The following is a 23,506-nucleotide window of genomic DNA, read 5'->3' on the forward strand; positions in this document are numbered from 1 at the left end:
AGAGAGAGGAAAGAGAGAGGAATATGGAATAGAGTCAAAGGATGATTAATGATCCACAGAGTAGGAATCCTCCGGTCAAATCTGTCAATACCAATACAGAATTGCAAGCGTCAGAGCCAGAGTACTTATGGAGAGAACGAGAGCGGCAATATTGATCCAGAGAAGAATAAAAGGAAGAAAGAAAAAGTCCGCCACCGACATCGCGGGAGCATAATTCGGAATATTAATCAATCTCAAGGCTCGAAGTGTGTTCAGGTACCGTATCGGGAAGAAGCAGTAAACGATAGCCAATGCGGGAGACAAACACAGGGTAAGGTATCGACTAGCGGTGGCGTTTGGGCCTTCGAGCTTCCTTAGCGATTCCATCATCGTTTGCCCAGAAGCTCAGAGCCCAGGTCGCCAACGAGTCACGACGGATAAAGCACCGGTAACCACTACTTACCCTGAAAAGAGAATAGGACAAGAGAGTCGACCGAAGCAGGGACACCGACGGCAGGAAGACGAGTAACAAGGGCATTGGCGCGGGTATGGTGAGAAGTGCAACTGAGAACGAGAAGAAACGAAGGCGCCAGTTAAAATGGCGTCACCGCCCTGCGAAGAAAACCGCGAGCACGTAGGGGAAGATCAATCAGGTCTCCGGGGGATAAAGCAGTTGAAGGCCAAGGCCGCTAACTAGTCGCAGTAATAGGTTTAGGCCTTCAAGCGTAAGTGTCCCAGGCTCCCGACTCCATTATCATATCCATCCCACTTCCAGAAAGCAAGACCGACCTTCCAAGCATTTTAGTAGCGGAAGAAGACCTGTAATCTGAATCAGAGTTCAGCTCTCCGACATCAGCGCAACACGACGTACCTGTTGAGTTTAAATTACGAAGTGTATAACACGCAAGGGACAAGGACATTGATTACAAAGGGAAACAAGGTCCTGATCGAAGGATACTGTAACGCTGGTGAATACATAGATGAATTGAAGGGAGACAGAGAGACGGATGCGGATCTCGTATAGAGTCAAAGTCTGGTCCAGATCAAGTAACGTAGAGATTTTGTGCACTGACGCGAGTTACGAGCGTCAGAGACAGCGACGATGAAAACGAGTAGCGAGTACGCTCGCCCAGAGATTCAGAAAAGTATGTATGTCCGCCACCGATTCAGACATCGTCGCATCATGGCATTGACATACCACATACACCACAGTACAATGAATAAGACCGCAAACAGTCCGAACGCTCGTCGGTAAGTGCACCACATCGTGATCCACATAACATTCTTCCCATTAAAAGAAAAAAAATGACCGGCCTTCCAAGCTTTATAATAATAGCGCTCGAAGACTCGTACTCGGAATCTTTCTCGACATCAGCGCAACGCAACGCAGACCAAGAACCAAGAACCAACCTAGTATCTACATAGCACCAGGAATGGCAAGAAGAACAAGCGCGTCGACTGAAGGGGTAAGAAGGGCCTGATCTTAGACTAAAGACGCGTGAGGGGTTCGTTGTTGATGGAGGCTTTTCTACGTAAGCGAAAAGGATCGACCCTCCGAGCGTTAATAGCGGGAGAAGATCCAATGCTAAGTTCCTCGATAGCAGCACAACGACAACGCAACGTACCTCAGGCTTGTGACTTACGTAGTACCAGGAATGGGAAGACGAACAAGAGCGTGGACTGAAGGGGTATCAAGAGCGTGGACTGAAGGTTGAAAGAGCCTTAGACTTGAATCGAAAGTTGAAAGACATCCAGATCCGAATGCAGAACAGAGTGAAAGCCTAGTTCGAATCGGGTTAAAATTTATAATAAGGCCTCGGATTTGAATTTGAGTACTGAGTACTGGGTACCGAGTTACGAACGTCAAGTCAGAGTCAGAGCAGCCATAGCCACGGTGAAAACGAGGAGAAAACGAAAGCCTTGAGATGGATGTACGAACGAACGATATCCGACACCAACATCATATCATCATATCCTACCATCCAATGAATAGAATAAGACCGCAAGGAGTCGAGCAGTTCGAACTTCGAACGCTCCTTCGTAAGAGCGGGGATGCTTCCAAGTTTCCCTGCCGACTGCATCATCGTCATCTGCACCCGTCAAGACCGACCTTCCAAGCGTTAATAGCGGGAGAAGACCCAAGCTCAGAGCTGCACTTCCTCGGCGTGAGCACTGAGCACAACGACAACGCGTCTCGTGACGTAGAACCTAGCACCAGCACCAGGAATGGGAAGACGAACAAGAGCCTTAACTGAAGGGGTAACAAGAGCATGAGAAAGGTTCGTTGTTGGAAGGAAGGTTGAAAGAGAGACGAATATGAAGCAGAATCAGAGAGTAGAAATCACAGGACTCTTGGCTCCTCCTGAGTTACGACTCAGAGCGACTAAGCCAAATCACGGTGAGAACGAGACTAAACGAAAGCGCCAGCCCGAAAATCTCTCGCAGAAAATGATGTCCGCCACCGACATCGTCGCACCCCCACTGTCTAATGAATAAGACCGCGAAGAGTCGAGCAGCTCGAACTTCGAACGCTCATTGGTAAGTGCAGGCACGCTTGCATGTTCATGTTTCCCTGGGGACTGCATCATCGTCATCTGCACCCTTCCAGGAGTTCATAGCGAGAGAAGACCCAAGATCAGAGCTGCATTTCCTCGGCGTGAGCACTGAGCACAATGACAACGCGTCTCGTGACGTAGAACCTAGCACCAGCACCAGGAATGGGAAGACGAACAAGAGCCTTAACTGAAGGGGTAACAAGAGCATGAGAAAGGTTCGTTGTTGGAAGGAAGGTTGAAAGAGAGACGAATATGAAGCAGAATCAGAGAGTAGAAATCACAGGACTCTTGGCTCCTCCTGAGTTACGACTCAGAGCGACTAAGCCAAATCACGGTGAGAACGAGGAGAAAACGAAAGCCTTGAGATGGATGTACGAACGATAAGTATCCGCTACCGACATCATATCATCACATAAGTATCCCACCATCCAATAAACAGGAGGACCGCGAGGAGTCGAGCAGCCCTGGACCGTTCGTTCGTAAGAGCGGGCACGCTCAGTGCAAGTTTCCCTGCCGACTGCATCATCTTAGCCTGCACCCGTCAAGACCGACCTTCCAAGCGTTAATAGCGGGAGAAGACCCAAGCTCAGAGCTGCACTTCCTCGGCGTGAGCACTGAGCACAACGACAACGCGTCTCGTGACGTAGAACCTGGCACCAGCACCAGGAATGGTAAGACGAACAAGAGCGTGGACCGAAGGGGTATCAAGAGCCTTAGACTTGAATCGAAAATCGAAAGAGATCCAGATCCAGAATTTAAACAGAGTGAAAGGCTGGGCCAAAAAGAGTAGAGATCACAGGACTCTTGACTCCTCCTGAGTTACGACTCAGAGCGACCAAGCTAAATCACGGTGAGAACGAGAAAACGAAAGCCTTGAGATGGATGCACGAACGATATCCGGCACGAACATCACATATCCCACCATCCAATGAACAGGAGGACCACGAGGAGTCGAAGTCAAGCAGCGCGAACTTCGAACTTCGAACGCCCTGGACCGTCCGTTCGTTCGCAAGTGCGGGCACGCTTGCATGTTCATGTTTCCCTGCCGACTGCACTGGCGTCATCGTCACCCATCACACGTCAAGCTTCCAAGGCCGACCTTCCAGGAGTTCCAGGAGTTCATAACGGGAGAAGACCCAAGCTCAGAGCTGCACTTCCTCGGCGTGAGCACTGAGCACAACGACAACGCAACGTACCTTCCGACTTACATAGTACCAGGAATGGGAAGACGAAAAAGAGCGTGGACTGAAGGGGTATCAAGAGCCTTAGACTTGAATCGAAAGTTGAAAGAGCCTTGAAATCGAAAGTCGAAAGAGATCCGGATCCAGATGCAGAACAGAGCGAAAGCCTGGTTCAAATCGGTTTCGAATCGGGTTCAAATCGGGTTCAATTTAAGGCCTCGGATTTGAGTACTGAGTCACGAGCGACCAAGCCAAATCACGGTGAGAACGAGGAGAGCGGGGAGAACTGAAAGCCTTGAGATGGATGCACGAACGATATCCGGCACCGACGTCGTCGCATCAAAACCCACCATCCAATGAATAGAATAAAACCGCGCGGAGTCGAAGTCGAGCAGTTTGAACGCCCTGGACCGTTCGTAAGTGCGGTCCCTGCCGACTGCATCATCGTCATCTGCACCCGTCACGCGTCAAGCGTCAAGACCGATCTTCCAGGAGTTCCAGGAGTCCATAGAGTTCATCGCGGGAGAAGATCCAAGCTCAGAGCTGCATTTCCTCGGCGTGAGCACAACGACAACGCGTCTCGTGACCTATGTAGAACCTAGCACCAGCGCTAGAAAAGGAAATGATGGACAAGAGCTTTGACTGAAGAGGTGATAAGAGCCTGAGAAACGTTCGTTGTTGGAAGGTTGAAAGAGATCCGGATCCAGAACAGAGTGAAAGGCTGGGTCAAAAAGGGTAGAAATCACAGGACTCTTGACTCCTCCTGAGTTACGAGCGACTAAGCCAAATCACGGTGAGAACGAGGAGAACTGAAGGCGCCGCAGAAAATCTCCCGCAGAACATCATGTCTGCCACCGACATCGTCGCACCCCCACGTGCACTGTTTTATGAATAACACCGCGAGGAGTCGAGCAGTTCGAACTCCCTGGACCGTTCGTAAGAGCGGGCACGCTTCCAAACTTTCCTGGCGGCTGCATCGTCATCTGCACCCTTCCTCTCAATCCAAGAGAAAATGACCGTGATTGACCTTCCAAGCTTTTAATAGCGGGAGAAGACCCATAAACAGAGTTCAGTTCGTCGACATCAGCGCAACGCGACGTAGCGGGTGATCGTGTAGCACCAGGAATGGCAAGAAGGACAAGAGGGTTGACGGATGGGATAACAAGAGCCTTGAATCGATGGGAGAAAGAGACAGAGTCAAAGGCTGGTCTAAATCGAGTCAGAATCTCGTGAGCGACCACAGTGAGAACGAAAAGCAAAGAAAAACGCCAGCCCAGAGATCCATCTCAGAAAATCACGTCCGCCACATCGCAGACGAGAATAGCCTTGTTCAGAGTGCTCATATCGAGCCCTCATAAACGCGGTATATGAGCTCGTATATGAGCTCGATATGAGTTTGATATGAGCTCCAGCACAGCCAAGAGGCTTTGCCGAGCAGAATCTTCCTAATGGGGCAGCTCAGCTCATATCGAGCTCATTTGGAGCTCATATACGTGCCTCATATGCGAGGCCTCAATATGTGAACTTTGAGCAAGGCTAATCCCCAGCTCAGAACCGTCCGGGGAACAAACCCTTTGACGCCGCCTCGCGGCTTGCATCGAGCGCACGGCGCCCATCTCGGGCCCGAGATAGCCCCGGCCGATTCCCACCTCCATCGCGGCAAATCCGTGCAAGCGCGGGGAGGGCGATGGCAAGGGCGGGCGGAGGCGGGTTCTGAGCGTGTATAACGGCGGTTGCCACCGACGCATGGCGCACGGCGCAGCGCGAGGACGGAAGCGTCCGGTGTGATTGCCTGGGATGGGCTAGTGCTATCTGCGGCGCCTGTGCGGGATGACGCGAAGGCGCGGGCGGCATGGGGCGCCCCTGGACCAACGACGGGTTGCCCAACCAGGGCTCGGGCACGAACTTTACTGACGAATGATAGCGGGCCGTGGCTCAGGTGACGACTGGGACAACAACGTCGGGGGAGCCCGCGCCCGCTTGCTTCGTCTACCGCGTGGATGCGCCGCGCGTAGTTGGCCGTGAGCGAGCGATGGTCTTATAACGACCTGGCTGGCGTCCCGCGCGACTGACCACTCTGAACCTGCTGCTTCTCTCCCTTTGCTTTCAAAGCCTGCCCGCTTCCTCGTGTTTGCCCTGCCTGCCTCCCTCTACACACGCACCATACGCCCACATCCACATCCATAAGCATACGCAAAACAAGGGAAGGGATGTCTCTCCAGCCTCCGGAGCCCCTTGGCCCGTCGGCTCTCGCTCTCCCTTCTCCCTCTCCGCTCCCAAACGGCCATTCAAAGCCCCTTCCTCTTTCGAAGAGCTCGTCGCCCATGAATCCACCCCCGCCACCGCCGCGGTCTTCGCATACGCCGACTTCGAGACATCAGACGCCACAGAGGACGCTTGAGCCCGCCACCTCTACTATAACTCAGGCTGGACCTTCAACAACACCACCTTCGACCTCCCGTCCACGAATGTCGCCACCCGCCCGTTCACCACGTCCTTCCTCCTCCGCATCGCCTTCCCATCCCATCCCCTCCTCCTCTTCACACCCACCGCCACCTTCATCCACTACACGAACACAAACACAAACACCGACGCCTCCCTCTCAACTCGCTTCAATACTCAGCACTGTCCTGTCCGAGAACGAATCTTTGAAAGCGGAGTTGGAGACGCTTAGGGCTCGGTTGGCTAGGAGTGAGGATGTGAGGGAGTTGGTGGGGTTGTTTCCGGAGGGTGTTATGCCTGTCGTTCCTTCGTCTTCCATTTCCACAACTGAGGAGACGGGTGCGGAGGCTGCATCACAAGAAACAGCACCGTCCAATATCGATACCGACGCGCCACCGCCACCTACCTCCGCCCCCGCCCCTTCTGCATCCATATCAACAGAACAAAGACAACAACTCCCCCATCAAATCATCGCCCGCCTCGCAATCCTTGAATCTGAACTGCATACCACCAGAACCGCGCTCGAGGCCTCCGAAACTCGACTACGTGAGTTCATCCTATCATCTTCCCATACTGTCCTCTCTGCATCCTCATCCTCATTCTGTACTGCCCTCTCTTCGTCGCATACTGCCCTCTTTGCATCGCATACTGCCCTCTCTTCATCGCATATTGCCCTCGTCATCGCAATCGCAATTGCACGATATCACTTCCGCCTACTCACCCTCACCTCTCGCGTACTTACCCTCACCTCACCTACAGGCGAAACCGTATCCCACCCCGCCACCGCACCCTCCGAATCCTCACGTCTGCGAGACCTCCGCGCCGAATACGAATCCCGCCTCCGCGCAACTAGCGAATCATACGACGCACGCCTCCTTAACCTCCGCGCCGAATACGAAACACGCACCCGTCAACTCACGGAATCGTATGAATCCCGCATCCGTGCAGCAAGTGAAGCGTGGGCCGAAGTAGAAAGATGGATGGGAGGGGTGGAGAGGGGGGTTGGCGAGGCGAGGGGGTGGGTTGGTGCCGTTGGGAGTGTTCATTCAAATTTTAGTCTCGGTGGAGGATTTGGGTTTGGGGGGATGAGGGAGATTGAAGGTGCGACAGAAAGCATGGGAACAGGTGTTGGTGGAAGGGGATTAGGACTTGGGCTGGGACCGATACCGACGATTCAATTCCCGCGACTACCCTCCACATCCGCCTCCACATCCGCCTCCACATCTTCCGCCCTCGCACTGACACGAAGTCATACCTCCGCACACCCACATGGACATGGACCAGGAGGAGTTGGAGTTGGACCAGGAGGAGCGGCGTCGTCGGCCTCGTTGAGTCAGTTGGCGTTACCGCCTGTGCCGGCGCAGCCTTTGTTGCAGAGTGGACAGTCTTCGGCGCAACAGTCTTCCGCACTAGCTCAATCACAACAATCACAAAGTGGCTCGCAATTACAAGGTCAATCACAAGCACAAGCAGGAGGAGGAGGAGGAGCAGGAGGAGGAGCAGGAGCAGGAGCAGCAGCAGGAAGTGGAGGGAGGAGACAGAGGACGGAGAGTGTGGTTTCACGAGATGGTGGTGGGAGAGAGGGGAGAGAGGGACGGGAGGGAGAACCGCCGATGAAGAGGATGAGGGGGGAGGTACGTTCTTTATTTATATGATCTTCGTTTTTCGTGCTCGTCCTCGTTGTCGCTTTTGGAGAGGTGAGGGGAGAGGGGAGGGGAGAGGGGAGGGGAGGAAGGCTGATTTTTGCTCGACTCTCCGCTCGAGTGCGTTCCAATGCGTTTCGTTGGGATGCGCGACTCTTGCTCGTTTGAGTGTTCGCGTTGCTTTTGTTCGACTCCGTTCGACTCTGAGTGTGCTCGGCTCTGTTCGTTCGAATGCATCCGACAGTGGACACGACCGATCTCGTCTTTCTAATCCGCATTAGCGTCGGCACATGCGTTGTCGGCCTGTATGTCAGGGATATCTTTTTGCTTTGACTTTGACTTGGACTTTGAATGCGTTTTCCAGATTTATTGGCTGGCCGTGATCGTGGCGTTTATGTCTGGCCGTGATCGTGGCGTTTATGCTTGGCCGTTAATCGTGACGTTCGTCGGGGCGCTTTCGCGTTTGCGTTTGTATTTCGCTCAGTGCTACTGCGTTTGTTGGCTTCAGCGCTGTTGCGTCCGCCTGGACGCTTCTACGCGGTTCTGCGTTCTGCGTTCTGCGATTTTGATCATGATTTTGGATCCTGATTTTTTTCGGGTGTTCCGCCGATGCGTCGCGATGTCCTCTGCGTCCTCTGCGTTCATTCTTCCTGCTCGTCGTCGTTGACAAGCCACCCATCTTCTTGTCTTGAGGGAATACTTAACTTTCCTTTTGACGCTCTACGCGTCCATCATTCATTCATTCCATTCCCCGTTCTCTATCTATCTCTTCACTTTATTATTCATCCTTCTTTCTCCACACAGAACTGTAATGCTGACTTTGACCGTTTCTCACTCTCACTCCAACCCGCTCTCAATTTCTTCAATACAGCCAACCTCGCCACTTTCCTTCCGCCCCCCATCCCGCTCCCACCCACATGTACACTCCCGCCCACACTCGCACTCACATTCCCATTCCCATTCACACTCACACTCACATTCGCATTCACATCAATCCTCGCCTCTATTCCCCCATCCTCCCTCTTCTTCAGCGTTACCGTTATCAGGATCATTATCCGTGGCAGCTGGACAGCTGCCTCCGCCGCCTAGCCACATCCACGCGCACACACCGACCTCGATCGCACATGGACATGCACAACTTCAGGCGCATCCGCATTTGCTTATTAACCCGAATACGATGACCGGGGGTACGATGAATACGCCGCTTTCGGGACATCCGTCTGGTTCGTCGATGGCGATGCCGGGGTCTGCGTTCCCTGGGCAGCCTCCATCCGCGTTTCCTGGAGGCAGGGAAAGGGAAAGGGATGCACGAGAAAGAGAAAGGGATGCGCGCGAGAGGGGGGTGGATATGATCGATTACCGGGCGGGTGTTGAGATGTTACAGCGCGAACGAGAGAGGGAAAGGGAAAGGGAGAGAGCGTACAGGGATAGGGAGCGATCGACATCCCGTGCGTCAGCGAGTGTGTCTGTTTCGCCTGTGATCATGCGTGCTCCGAGACCTTCTTCTTCTTCGCATCATCATCAACAACATCCTGGAGGAGCAGGAGGAGCCGGAGCTGGAGCTTCGCCGCATTCCTCGGGAGGATCGAGTCCCCACGCCCGTGCCCGAGGAGTCAAACGCGAACGTAGCAGGAGTCCCACTCGAAGTCGGAGTCACAGTCACAGTCGCAGCAGGAGTATAACTCCTCGCCGGAGTCGCGACGGAAGCATGGATATCGACGAGATGGTCCTCGAAGCTGCAGGGGATCGTAATCCGAATGAACTCGATCCGCAATCACAGGGAGTTCCATCTGGTCGTAGCCGTGAACGTATGGATAGGGAGAGAAGCGAGAGACAGCATCAGTACCCGATCGTGTATTCGGGTGGGGCGGCGGGGTTGAACGTAGGTGGAGGGCCTGTTTCTGGTTCTGGTGGAGGCGGGCCTGGATCTGCTGGCGGTGCTGGGCCAGGGACAGGTGGAGGAGCGGGGATAGGGGCTGGTGGTGCAGGACAAGGACAAGGACAAGGACAGGCGTTGGGCGTGAAGACGAGAGGGGTGTTTGGGGTTGGGAGGGAAGGTATGTTTTCGTCTTTGCTTTCTGATTTCCGATTTCCGTTTGGTTTGGCATTGGAAGTGGATTTGGGAATCTTGGCAAACGATGTTGGGCGGCGTGGTTTTGTTTTTATGTGCCGTTCGTCCTCTTTGACGAGGCGGAGGACGATGGACGCAGGGCAGGTGGTGAAGACGCGATATATGCGTTCTGTTCTAACCGTCATTCGCTGGGTACGAATCGAACGTGGACAATCGCAGATCGGGAGGCATATAAGTGCTAGATGTATGCGTTTACGTTCGCGTGATTGTGCTGGTCGTCGTTCATATATTCATATACGACGTCTGTTCATTTCTTCACTCTATTTCGTATATACTCCCTCTCGCCCGCCGTTCCTTTTCCATCTTACTCTCTCTCCATCCGTCCCTCGTCCTCGTACTAACCACACACACCCTTCCCCCCACCTCCAGACGCCCCCCTCTCTGCCAACCCCCTCCGCGCACACGCAACCTACCCCTCGCACTCGCACTCGCACTCCCTCTCGCAACAATCCCATCACTCACAATCCCAATCCCAACACTCCCAACACGGCTCCGGCTCCTCACCCTCCCAAGGTCCCCTTTCCTCCCCCTCACATGCGACTCTCTCGCCTCAGACCGCACTTCGTGGACATCCTTCGCAGATCTCGCAGTTATCTCCCGGACAGCACGGAAGACTTTCTCCCCATTCGCATTCTCCTTCGCATGGGATGTTATCGCCCCAGCAAGCCCAAGCGCAGGGAATGATGAGTTCGCAATCGCAGTCACAGTCGCAGCCGTTGATGCATTCGCAGTCTTTAGGATCTGGCTTGATGGAAACAAGGGGTGGGTTGGACATGGGACGAGGCGCAGGTGCAGGGGGCATTGAAGTCGGAAGAGTAGGGATGGGCATGGATGTAGGAGTCGGAGGAAGAGGGGGAGTGGGAGTGGGTAAGATGAGCCATGCGGCGGCGGCGGCGGCGGCGGGGTTGCCGCCTGGGGGGTTTCCGGGGGTTAACGAGAAAGGTGCGTTTTTTGATTTCAGTCTGGACGTAGGGATGGGTTTGTTGGTCTTTGGGTTGGGTGATGCTTGGATTCCGGAGTCGGAGTTGAGATTGAGGTTGAAGGGTTAAGCGGGATTTACGCTGACGACATGTTGAATCATCGCAGGTCAAAGAACGTGCCGTCAATGCGGCGAGACGGGGCGGTATAAGGACGGGAAGTGTGTGGAGAAGTGGGGGCCGGGGCCGAAGGGGCCTGGGACGGTATGTGATCGGTGAGTCGTCTCCCCATCTTTCTTCTTTTGATTGAGTGTCTCGTCTGTGGATGTCGAACGAGACTCGCTGGTTCTCGGCTGTTGAGCGTAAGTCGTGATGTGAGAGATCAGACGCATGTCCTTGATGTCGATATTTTCCGCTTCGTGATGCACGAAAACAGATATCTCCCACTTCTGATGTTGGTGAATAATTGCGCATATATTCGCATTGCGGATAAGCAGAGCTCTTAGGTTCGTCTGCGACAGTCGAGTCTGCGCCTGTGGTGTTTGCCACGTTCCTTTGTAGATAGTCGTATTGTAAATACTCGCGAATTCTCTGATTCATTTGGAATAACCAAATGACTGACCTCAATCTCTCATCTCCACCTACTCCTCAGTTGCCGCAAAAAAATGAAACGCTTCGAACGCCGCGGGACCATCCCCTCCTCCACCACCACAACCCCGAACGACCCCCTCGCCCACTCCCAATCCCAACTCCAATCCTTCCCCCGCCCCCACTCCCAATCCTTCTCCGCCCTCAGCTCGCACCCGACTGGGTCCTTTTCCGGCGGCGGTGCTGGTGTTGGGGGGTTGGGCCCGCAAGGGACGATGCCGAATATGAGCTTTTCAGGTTCGGGTGCGGGTGCAGGGTCGGGACAGGGACAGGGACAGATGCATCCGGGGTTGAGCCCGACGCAGACGGCGATGAATCCATCGGCGTTTTCGAGTCCTACGTACGTTGGCAGTGGAGGTGGAGGTGAGAGAGGAGGAGGAATGAACGGGTTCAGGGAGAGTCATCCGCATGGAGTTTCGCCGTTTCGGGCTGAGAGGGAGAGGGAGGAGTATAGGACGGAGAGGGAACGGGAACGCGAGCGGGAGCGGGAGAGGAGAATGGAGAGGGATAGAGGGCGGGAGGATAGGGAGCGAGAAAGGGAGAGGGAAAGGCAGTTGATGAGGCAGGATACGGTGCTTCTTCCGCCGCCGCCTGGGGGTGGTGGTGGTGATCCTGGTGGTGTCAGTGGGGGTGGTGGATTGTCAAGTCGGAACTGGGTTGGGCATGCTGGGAGTGGAGTGGGTCGGCCAACAGGAGAAGTCTGGGAAGAAAGGAGAAGGGACGACTGGAGAGGAGAGCGAGATCATCGTGATCGGGACGATGCTTATGGACGGTCTCAAGCTCAGTCGAGAGCCACGGGCGGCGGAGGCGTAGGCATGAAGACGTCAAAGTCGGCCCCTGGATTCCCTTCTACACTATCACCGAGAGATAGACAGAGGGCGAAGATGTCCGTCTCGCCTGTGACCGGTCCAAAGTTAGAGAGCAGTGGAGGTGGCGGCAGTGCGATGGAGATCTCGAGCCCGGAATTGTTAGCCCTCGTAGAAGATTCGCCGCCCCTTGCTCATGCGATAACCCATGGTCAAAAGAGGAGCCCGTGGACGGAGGAAGAGGAGGATGCGGAGGGCGAGCCGGATGAAGACGTGTTGGCATTACCGAGTCATGCCCTTCGAGGTTCAGGAAGTGATGTAGGTGAGGCCGCACACGGGCACGGGCATGATTTGGACCTGGATATCGATCTGGAGATGGCGGCGGCGGTGGATGGGGCCGAAGCAGAACAAGCACAGCAGAGGAGTCGAAGTATGAGTGTCGGTGTTGCTGCCATAACTAATGGTGGTACGGCTGAAAGGATGGCGGAGAATGACCACGATAACGATATCGATGTGGACGTGGACGAGCTCGTGGATGAGGACGATCCGCTTTCGCCTTTGCCGGCGAGCAACGGGCCTGCGAGTTTGGGACATTCTGCGGGTGGGAGGGGAGGTGGGAGCGATGGTGAGGGGTTGGATGACGATGATATGGACTTGTTGGAGGCTGTGGAGGCGGCGGAGGAGAAGCAGGCGGTGGTGAAGAGGGAGAGCGGGAGTGGGAGTGGGAGCGGTGGTGAATCGAGTTGAAGAGTTGGGTTTGAGCTGGGTCTCGCTCATTGACTGGTTCAAGTTTGTGCGTTTTCTTTGGTCGGTTGCTTGCTTTGATCTTTATCCCGTTTCGTTTCTCAGTTGTGCCCTATGGTCTTAAACTCTCTCATCCTGGTGTTACAATAGCGTTGGTTGTACGAATACGTCGATTAGAGTCGGCTCGAAGAAAATGTACGCATATGAAGTGTTTTTGTTCTTTGTCTAATTAGTCGGCTATGCACATACTCAGTATACATATAGCGCTACCCCTCCTATGCTATGCTTCCTAAATATCCTCCTTATGCCCAATATCCTCTCGGTCACCAGTTCATTTACCCTGCCAGTCGTTGTCGAGCTCATCGTGTTCTGTCGTGTTGTTTCTATGCTTGCGATGTCAATATACTGCTGTTGAATCTCGTCGCCCCGAGCGGGGAAGTGCAAGTTCTGACTTAGTCTTGGAGCGTCATTAGGTGAGTTCTCTTTTTTTTGATTCTTTTGCGTATTGATGTTCGTTCAGTCTATCAGTCTAGTACAACCTCTCTTCAGCTCGTAGGTTCTTCATCTATGTCCTCAGTGATCCATTGGCTTTCTTCCGTTTGATACTGTCTTCGCCTATATTTGACCGACCTTTTCTTCATCCGGATGCACTAGTCCAACGGCACCTCTGCACCCGACGTTACCGCTGTCCCCCCTATGCCCCATCAAGAGAGATCGAACGGCCACAACGCCTTTACCTGCGCACCGACTATTCTTGCCACTGTGACCTGGTGCGGCCGGCCATACCTCCCCCGTTCGTCTCTGCGCAAACCCGTACGCCATCCAGGCCATTCGTTCGATGCACGTACACAGCGCTGCTTCCTCTCCTTTTCCCGTCTCACCCAAGCCCATGGACTCTCGGTCGCAGTATCACCCACTAAGCCCATGCATTCGCAGAAGCACCTCCACCCACACGATGTCCGCACCCCCATTGATGTGCCCAGCACATCGCGGCCATTCACGCTCACCCTCGCCCGACCTCCGAGGCACGACAACGGCGTGGTCCTGTCAGCAGATACGGAGAGGAAGGCATGTCGGCCTTCCGCTCACGTCACGGCGAGCGTACGACGCATCGTATGAATGTTCAGTTGACCTCGAATCGACCTTGCGCTGCCTTGTTCGGCGTGGTGGGGGCCCGCTGGGAAGCGGGCTGCATAGGCACCGAGGAAGCGCTGTTGGCCTCGAGGTTCGCGTGAGGCGCGATAGGGCGCTTTTCAGGCTTAGTTTGGAGAGGGCTGTGAGGTCGTGGGTGCGACCGTCGTGGACATGGACATTTGCGCATGGATGAGGCGGGTCCGGGGTGAGTAAGAAGTTGCGCGAAGAGGGACGAGGAAGTGCGGGATGCCACGGTCGTCGGACGGGCGCTTGCACTTTGTCACCCGTTTGACCCGGTCGTCGCGGCGGTGAACAAGGCAACAGCTCTGGGGTGGCGCAAACGCAGTCGTGGCGGCGGCGAGACGGGTAGGGACCGCCGGCACGAGAAGTAAGAACGTTATTCGTCCTCGGAATTGATGTCGGCGATTTCCTGTGATCTGAACTATTGTTGATTTATCCATCACGACCGACAACCTGGCACGGCGCTGGAAAGTTTCTTGACATCGGACGGTAAGAAACCGCACGGACAAGTCGCTTTCGTCTCTTTTCAACCAGAACTGGGAACCTAACCTGGCTATGCTACAATCAGTTATCCACGGCCTTGCGTCAGGTTCCATCACGCATCACTGGTACAGTGGATGACGTTGTCTGCGTTCCTATGAGAACCATTCTTCATGGGTTCAGCCTTACTCATACTACATCTCGGTGCACCCTAGTTCTTCCTTACTAGAGCGCGATACGTCTTGGAGGCTTCGGGGTCGTGGTAGCAAGGCTTTCTACGTGCGTGGTTTCGTTTCGGCAAGAATCGAGAGCATCGTGATGGGATGTTGATATGAACAGTTCGTTGTCATCTTTTCCTTGGCATCCCCCATCGAATATCTGGAGTTGCTCAATTTCTGAGCATGTATGTCTTTCTTCTCCGTAGTTCTTCACTTTTCTCTCATCATTTCTGTGAACTCCGTAGGCTCTTTTTTTCCTTCCTGGTCCCAAATCAGCACTAATTGTCTCGATCAGTCTTCCCAAAGATTGTCCGCATCCAAAGAACCGCCGTTGACCCGATATTTCAGCTCCTCCACGCCGCAAAACCCATCTCGGAAATCTGCCAGGCTGATCAGACGTGAGGTCAGGCGGAGAAATGCTAAGCCCTCCCTCTCCCCAAGTAAATTTTCCATTTTTCTCGTGCAGCCTTACGTCTTCCCTTGTCCTCGATTTTATCTGCTCTACCTTTTGGATGGAAAAGGCCGCTATGTCATCCATACGGGAGATTTTCACGCTCTTGCGTTGACCTACTTTTGGGCCGTTACTATAGCGGGCGCGCCAATAATATACGCCCTCCGTACGCCTATTGCTTGCGCAATGCACCTCCACCTCAATGATAATCTCTCTAGAGCAAGCTATTTTACATTTACGTCCATTGGCTCCACGAACGCACATCGAAATTGGTATTTACATAGTTTATGGCTCAGCTTGTTCGGGCCCTTTTCGCTCGTACACATTTCAAAGCCTGGATTACATACGCCTTGTTGCCTAGATTCATCCATCGCGGCATGGGCGATTACTACTACATCACTCCATCCAATTCGCTCGAATTTCTACAACCATAGACACGAACGCCTACAACACGGGCCTCGAGGTCCATCTCTATCGAGCTCTAAGCGATACCCCAGAAACCATACACATATCAAACGAAAGAACGCAGAAAGTCTCTACAATCGCCCTTCAAAGTACAAAGCTCTCCAAATGAGCCTGGATGTCTATCAAACGCGCCTTCGTCTCGTTCAACTCCTCCCTCCTCTTCGCAATGGACGGGTCCTCACTCAAGAGTGCCTCCATCTTCTCCTTCGATCCGACGTCCAGGACACCCAAGAGCGCGGCGTGGAGTCCGTCCGCGAAAGGCTGGTTCATGCTCGATTGCGAGGGGAACTTGGTCGATGATTCTCTGGGAGAGGGAGAATGATACGATCAGGACAAGGAACATGTAAACAAGAAAACGACGGGTTATCGTAACGCACCTTGCATGCGACCTGGAAATGGGCGCGTACGCCCGCCATGACCTTCAGTTCCTCTTCGTACTCGTCGGCGGGGTAAAGACGATGGAAATCGGCGGCGCTAATTCCGTGATATCCGAGTGCGGCCAAAGCTTGCAGCGCCTGAGTCCGGTAGTGCGTTTCCACGTGAGATTGCCCTGACTTAGATTTGCGTCCAGGCTGGGTAGAAGATGGGGCAATCGGTGGTGAGAGTATAAGGGACCGGGGGTCAACTGCTACATCGAACGACCCAAAGGTGCTTGCCCCCCCAACCTGCTTGGGGATCAGTCATCGCAGCAGGTGTCGGTGTCCAAAATTCGTGGCGTTTCGATTTGTAAATCCCGAGCCATCTCAACTTTTCTGCTGAGAAGTACTCATCGTTCTGGCTCCAGAGTGGGTCCCGCTCTCGGGCAAGTATCTTTTCCACCTCGTTCGACGCACTCGCCCATATCTCCGCCAGCTTTTCATGAGCGAGTTGGCTGTGGGGAAAGCATAAGTTCGCCAATTAACTATGTAAAGGAGGGAGAGTCAACTGACCCGACAAGGGTCTCAAATTGCGTGAGCTGCTGGAAGTGATCCATAACCAAGTTGTCGACCATGTTCGTGAGCGTCATGTACGTGGATTGGAAGCAGGCACGAGTGGGTGCGTCCCGTAACGTGATCGAAGAGTCGAGCATCTCTTTGGTAGCCTCAAAGGGAATATGACCTGGAAACTCCCGGTCGATATGTCTTCGAAGTGTCAGTACCGTGCAGAGGCCACATTTGGAAATGGCAAACACCTGCTTCTTCAACATGTACCGAACTTCCGAAAGATCGAGTGGTTTCACCAGTAGATCTAGGTCGCCGTCTTCATCGCCAGGATACGAGGGACGAGAGCGAGTTTTGCGGTCATGGTACGGCCTGAAATCCGGGGCCGTAAAGGACGCCATAGTTCGCTTGATTGCGCTGTATAAAGTCTCTGGTCATATCACCTCTGCCATAAACCATCATAGATAGGTCGGATGTGAATTCGGAAACTTTGAGAATGACATTCGTAGTCGCGTTGTCGGTCTGGGGGAGTGGCGGCGATATCTGCAATGCATTCGGAGAGGAGGGAACTGATTTTCTCGCGAATCCTCGGGGGTCTGGTTGGGGATATGGTTTCGGTTCTGTAAGTGATTGAATTGAGACAAACGTTCACGGCACTGAGAAAACCATATATAAACTCGCTGGAGTCATCTACCATGGAGAGCGTCATTTTCCAAGCTCGAGTGATAGATAAACAGTCAAATGTGTGGCGGCATGATGGTATCAAGAATAACACACTAGATAACAGGACAGCGTGCATGGCTGTGTATACTTCCATATGAGTAGCATATCAGCCCAGTGACAAAGTTGCCGATTCAATGAACAATTAGAAAGCGGCAGAACAGGGAGTCTACTGTGAGATACAACAGTAATTCGGATGCGTTGACGAGTCACAGAATGAAGCACTGTCGCAGTGCTAGTACGCACCAGACCTACGGTAACAAAGCATTGATCTGAGGACGATCACTGCTTCGAACAAGGGACTATGTGGTATAAGCATGCATTGGATGCGAAAAGTCAGCGGGTTTCGTCCGTAGCCAAGAAGATACTTAGAGTGAACATGAACGTCAAAGATAGCACTGCCGGAATGACGCACAGTGCTTTTCAAAGAGTGATCTACCATATGTCAGTACCAACGATAAATAGAGTGATCGTAGCGGCAATGCCTTCGGTGCTGCAACCACAGCTGGCTAGACAAGTATACTGTGGCGACAAAAAGTATTGCTCAAAATATTTCGGTCCACAACTCAGCGGGATTCAGTCGGATGAGAAAGCTGTATATATGAAAGATGTACCTTACTGTATACATGTGAACACCATGATGTGAATGATGTAGATTTATTAGTCGGTTCTTGAGATACAGAAGAGTGTAAGTGTTGTAGGGGGATATGACTTTCGAGAATTCATGAGGTGATATCTTGCTCAACACAGTCCCGGAAAGTACTCTCAAATACGATCAGAGGCCATATTCTTTCGCACATTTTGGATGAGTCGTTGACTTCCTGTATGCCATCTAAGTTGCCCTCTCGTGCCACTTGTGCCAGTGGCCCATTTTTGCTTAAAAGCCGCCACCTTGCACAGTGCGTAGCAACTCAACCGCTCAACCAAAACTCACGAAAAAATATGTCCTGTGTTTTTATTTGAGAGTACTTTCATGGGCTATGTCCAGCAAGGTATTATCTTATGAATTCCCAAAAGTTGTATCCCCCTGTGAGACTTACACCCTCTGTATCTCAGGAACCAACTGATAAATATATGTCATCCACATCATGGTGTTCACATGTATATGGTAAGTTACATCTTTTATATATACATGTTTCCCATTTGGATGAGTTCCGCTGAGGTATACGCTGATATATTTTGGGCAATACTTTTTTCGCCACAGTAGATACTAATGCCAAGATCGTACCCGTTAAAAAAACCCAGACTTCTCAAGGCACACAGGCAGCATGAGTGGCTAGACAGAAGCAAATAAAGACACATCTCCAGTAAGGATACTATATCCGCGTAGCTTATGAGCTCCGAGAACGAGACAGAGTTCGAGGAGAGGAGAGCTACAGCTAGATGATGTGGCGAGAGAGAACGAAGTCTGAGATTTGCGCACAGACGAAATCCAAAACGAGTCACGACTCGGCAATTTACGGATCTGCCACGCGAACTACAAAGGCTGCGATTGGGCTGCAGCTCAGCACTCGCCAGTGCAAATGGGCAAGGATTAAAATGAAGTTTAAGGCTCGGTCAATGCATAAAATCAAAAGCATATATCCCCTTGCATCTTTTTGTGAAGAAAAAAATGGAGTTTCTTGTTGAACTGAGCCATGCAGCACAAAGACAGCGAGTGACTAGTATTGAGTAGTGCGGAGCCTTGCCGAACATTTGGATCTTTAGTTCTTTTTGCAACCTGTGCGCAGTACCAGTTTATCTCACCACTAGATGACCTTAATTTGATGGGGAATCGTGTCCAGGCTATGCGAGAGCATGGCTATATAAACGAATGTTCAATACTGAAGAGGGAAGACAAAGAACAAAAGGAAAAAAGAAAAAAGAAAAAAGAAAAGCTGGAATGGTACCTCCACTTTGGCTTTCACTTGTATCAATTCGAGCATCGGAGATGTAAGGCAGGAGATACTACTGTTGTGAGTGATGCCTTACGGTCATCGAATTGTACTCGCATATAACTTTCTACATTCAACCACAATTCGCCTCATCAAAATTTGTCCATGCGCTGATCCTCGATGGACAAGGACACTCGGAGTTCTTTCATATGCTCAACATCTAACGCAGACAGGACGTCAATCACGAGTAGGATACGAGTACAAAGCGACTTCGAAGGCCGGGCTTCATTTGATAGCAGACCGGTTGTAGTCTGAATCGAGTCTACAGACCCCATCTAGTCGACCCGGAATCCGGAGAGTGCCTTGAGTATATGCTGATAATAGCTTTGGAAAAAAAAAAGGATCGATGTAACTGCGCTTCACTTCCATTTTTGCTGTCGTGTCTATTATCCATTCTGCTTGGTTATGCATGATGACCAATATTTCGCTTACTTAGGTCCCTTTTATCCACTGTTGGCCACCGCGTCGCGGCCGAACTAACCTCCGTTATCGGGAGACTCAATTGAAACTACATGTTTCGAAAAACATTTCAAGTACCGCTAGCGATCATCATTTTTCGTGTCTCCTGAAGTTGAAGGTCGGAGCCCGGTGATTCATTTCAAGCTGGTTACGGCGTGAATCTCTCTGCGCTTTTCGAGACCGTTTAGCTGTTTTTCGGGCCAGAATACATGACATGTATGCTCAAGTAACATTCATAAATGACATGCAAAAATATTGCATACGACTAATACTATCTCTTTTCTCTTTCTAGCCACCCTCTATTCGAGACATGGTGCTGAAGAACAAAATATTACATTGCTCGCCCTTCGTTTTACGATAGTGCCTCTCAAACGTCAGCCAGAAATCATGAATGTGTATCCAGGTAAGGAGCATCCATTTTAAATCACGTTTAATCAACCTCTATCGATGTGGACCCCTGTCCCTTTCATCATCAAGAAATATGCTTCAGCCCATCATCAATGATTTATCGGAAGTGTTGACTAAATTATATTTCGTCTCGGAGGCGATACGAGTACTTGGAAGAGATCCATTTAGTCTGCTTTCCGCCGCTGTGCTCCATCTCGGCTCGGAAGCTTGTATGTTCAAGGAATGGCACAGAGGCGAATTCGTGCTTGTGTTTCAAAGGTTATTATATTATTCAAATGGAGCTGCTCACCGAGGATTTTTGTATATAAGGTGGTGTTATCCTTGTCTCAAATCACCGACCTAGCTACATCAAATCCCATATCTCACGAGTTCATCAAAGTTAGCCATGTCTCTCGTTATCGCCACTCGCGGTCCTCAGGCTCCCAATCGCCTTAACATCTGCGACTTCGTGAAGAACATACATCAATTCTCTCTGTTTATACAAGCGCTAAGTAATTTATCGATTAGTTATTAGACGTTGCTCTCTCACGCTCACCTGTCGTCTTTACTTGGTGGTGCAGCTCGGATGATGGAGATGGACCCGGACGATCCGATGTCATATTACCAGCTCGCAGCTATACATGGTCGGCCCTATATTAGATGGCCGGGTGAGGGTAAGGGTGCGGAGGAGGAGGAGGTGAAACAAGGCTACTGCTGTCACGGTTCTGTGATTTTCCCCACTTGGCATAGGCCTTACCTTTCCCTGTTTGAGGTTCGTCCCACCGGTCACCCCTGCTAAACCACATAATTTACGTACATTCACTGACGAGGGTTCGCTGTGACCAGCAAGAAATCCAGAGACAGGCCCTCGAGATAGCGAATCTCTATCACGGAGATACAAAGAACCGCTGGAGAATGGAAGCAATACAACTCCGTTTACCTTACTGGGACTGGGCGTCCGATGCAGTCCCACCTAAGGAGGTCATTCTGGACAAGACGGTCGAGATCATAACGCCGGAGACGGAGATCGCTGGGCATAAAACTACTACCTCCATGGTACCGAATCCCTTTTTGAGCTTTACGTTCCCCAAGAGCATCGATCTCAGCATATTGGGGCCAAACTTTATCAAATGGCGCACGACTTTGCGTCATCCCTTCCCTGTTGACTCTCCGCAGGCGAAGAGCGACGTTAAGGATCTCGTTAGGTTAGTATCTCTTCTTTATGCTATTTCCACAATGTTGATGATCATTATAAATTTTATTTCTCGTATGGAAAACAATTCAGTACTCTACAGGCAGGCCGAAAGGATCTTAAGGACAAGGTCTTCCATATGTTCCAATTGGACGCTTGGCATCATTTTAGCCATCATCTCCGTGAAGGCAGGAAAAAGGGGGACCCTGACCACGAAGACGAAGACGACAAAGGCCACAACCATAGCGCTAACAGTCTGGAGACCATCCACGACACTATTCATATGTAAGCATCCGGTCAAGGGTTCATTTACTGCCTTGACTACTTCAGGTACCTAAATATATTATCTTACAGCGTCGTCGGTGGTGTCGGTGGCCACATGGCAGACACTGCTATAGCTGGTGAGTCTTTTTCATCTGGTCAGCATACTCGGTATCTTCTCACTCAAGTATTATGTGCGAATGGAATAGGCTTTGATCCACTATTCTGGCTTCACCATGTGAATACCGATCGCATACTTCAGCTTTGGTCCTCTCTGCATCCCGAGACCTGGGTCACAGAGGGGTTTTCCGATAACGACGGAACTGTAGACATTCCTCCTTGGACCGCCGTCAACGATAAAACTCGTCAGTTATCAAAATTCTCTGGTTTCCTCCCAAGTTCCGTTATTTATATGGGCTCTTCATCTTTAGCACTCACTCCATTTATCAAATCTTCCGATGGTGTTACTCCGAACTATTGGATCTCTGCTGACACTCGTGATACCGGTGCCTTCAACTATTCGTATCCGGAGTATAACGACCTCGATCTGGACAATCCAGATGAGGTGAAACACTATATTCGGGAGACCGTCGATCGACTCTACGGCGATCAACAGCATGAACGCGACAGGTTCCACAAGCTCAGCTCAGAGGCTCACGGAAGCAGCGGCCAAGCTGACGCAGGAACTGTCTACAAGGACTGGACCGCCCACATTACCGTCGAGAAGTATGCCCTAGGATCCTCGTTCTCGGTTCTCATATTTCTGGGTAACAACGAAAATGACCCTGGGCAGTGGACCCGCCGAAGCACCACATACGTAGGCGCGCACTCTGTGTTCGTCAGTTCCGACACGGCACAGTGCGTGAATTGTACCAATCAGCAGGATGGGGCGGTGATTTGCGAAGGGTTCGTGCACTTGACGAGCTCCATCGTGACGTGGCTAGGGTCTCTCCACAGAGATGAAGTGACGAAGTATTTGAAGGAGAATTTAGCGTGGAGAGTGGTAAAGGTATGTTCCTCCCATTTCGAAAATATGTGGCTGTCATCGTATCTCGATATCGGCACGATTTCGAGGAAGCATACGCTGATAGTAATTTAGAACGACAACACAACAGTGGATCCCGCGGTTATCCCCTCCCTTAAAGTGGAGGTCTTAGTGACGGACATCGAACTAGAGGAGCCAATTCCAGAACCAGTAGCGACCGGTTCGTCAGCCTCGCGCAAAAAGCGCAAGACAGGAATGATTGGGCACCACAAAAGGGGCAAGGTGGAGCCTATTCAAGATGTAACAGTTGGTAAACCTGGAGGATCTGTTTGAAGGCAAGTATATTAGAGATATCGAGTCTCAGAAATGCGTGATATCGGATCTGACCTGTGATTGTTTTTCCTCTATAGGCATTGGTTGGCGATCAACAGTTCAATATCAATCTTTGATTATATAGGATCCCATATCCTGAATTTCTTTACCGACGAATGTCTCCAGTAATTGCATGCGAAATTCCTCCTTAATTCTCCGTGTTGCGTTTATCGTTTGCGTCACGATGCCATCCAATTCCGTTCATGTTTCTGATGACTGGTACTCTCGAATACGAACCATAGCTGATTAAATCCAGATATACTTCCCCAGTTACGAGAAATAGAATAAAAGAGAAAAAAACTACTTACAATACGTGCGAGCTAATATGGACTTTATCCCTTATGTACTTATATGACAATCACCTTGCAGTGTGGCAGTTGTTTCCGAGATACAGTGACCAGTCTGCTTGAACTTATGACAGACGAGATGATCAACGCCAACTATATTTCGCAAAATTGACA

The 23,506-nt window shown here is 51.6% G+C and overlaps 4 protein-coding genes across 4 annotated transcripts; 2 read left to right on the top strand and 2 right to left on the bottom strand.

Moving 5' to 3' along the window:
- Nucleotides 1-5,925: 5,925 nt before the first annotated feature.
- On the top strand, nt 5,926-8,889 carry STEHIDRAFT_157917 (uncharacterized protein; the record flags this gene model as incomplete). The annotated part of the gene is made up of 2 exons (XM_007305313.1): nt 5,926-7,791; nt 8,605-8,889. The coding sequence occupies 2 exons, from the start codon at nt 5,926-5,928 to the stop codon at nt 8,887-8,889; spliced, it is 2,151 nt and encodes a 716-aa protein (XP_007305375.1).
- Nucleotides 8,890-10,141: 1,252 nt separating this feature from the next.
- On the bottom strand, nt 10,142-13,464 carry STEHIDRAFT_122262 (uncharacterized protein). The gene is made up of 3 exons (XM_007305314.1): nt 11,501-13,464; nt 11,018-11,123; nt 10,142-10,873 (listed from the first exon to the last, which is right to left on the bottom strand). Exon 1 carries the CDS (start codon nt 13,077-13,079, stop codon nt 12,609-12,611), a length of 471 nt encoding a protein of 156 aa, XP_007305376.1. The 5' UTR covers nt 13,080-13,464; the 3' UTR covers nt 10,142-10,873; nt 11,018-11,123; nt 11,501-12,608.
- A 2,435-nt stretch (nt 13,465-15,899) lies between these two features.
- On the bottom strand, nt 15,900-17,136 carry STEHIDRAFT_157920 (uncharacterized protein; the record flags this gene model as incomplete). The annotated part of the gene is made up of 4 exons (XM_007305315.1): nt 15,900-16,103; nt 16,193-16,387; nt 16,455-16,686; nt 16,745-17,136. 4 exons carry the CDS (start codon nt 17,134-17,136, stop codon nt 15,900-15,902), a joined length of 1,023 nt encoding a protein of 340 aa, XP_007305377.1.
- Nucleotides 17,137-20,641: 3,505 nt separating this feature from the next.
- Nucleotides 20,642-22,787, top strand: STEHIDRAFT_60059 (Di-copper centre-containing protein; the record flags this gene model as incomplete). Its single annotated transcript, XM_007305196.1, has 8 exons — nt 20,642-20,747; nt 20,817-21,007; nt 21,082-21,440; nt 21,521-21,609; nt 21,652-21,712; nt 21,782-21,828; nt 21,898-22,053; nt 22,120-22,787. The coding sequence occupies 8 exons, from the start codon at nt 20,642-20,644 to the stop codon at nt 22,785-22,787; spliced, it is 1,677 nt and encodes a 558-aa protein (XP_007305258.1).
- Between the last annotated feature and the right edge of the window lie 719 nt (nt 22,788-23,506).

The sequence above is a fragment of the Stereum hirsutum genome (genome assembly GCF_000264905.1).
Source record: "Stereum hirsutum FP-91666 SS1 unplaced genomic scaffold STEHIscaffold_9, whole genome shotgun sequence".
Lineage (NCBI taxonomy): Eukaryota > Fungi > Basidiomycota > Agaricomycetes > Russulales > Stereaceae > Stereum > Stereum hirsutum.

Coding starts and splice junctions, on each gene's coding strand:
- STEHIDRAFT_122262 (XM_007305314.1), bottom strand. CDS start 13,079: ATGAGCGAGACCCAGCTCAAACCCAACTCTTCAACTCGATTCACCACC.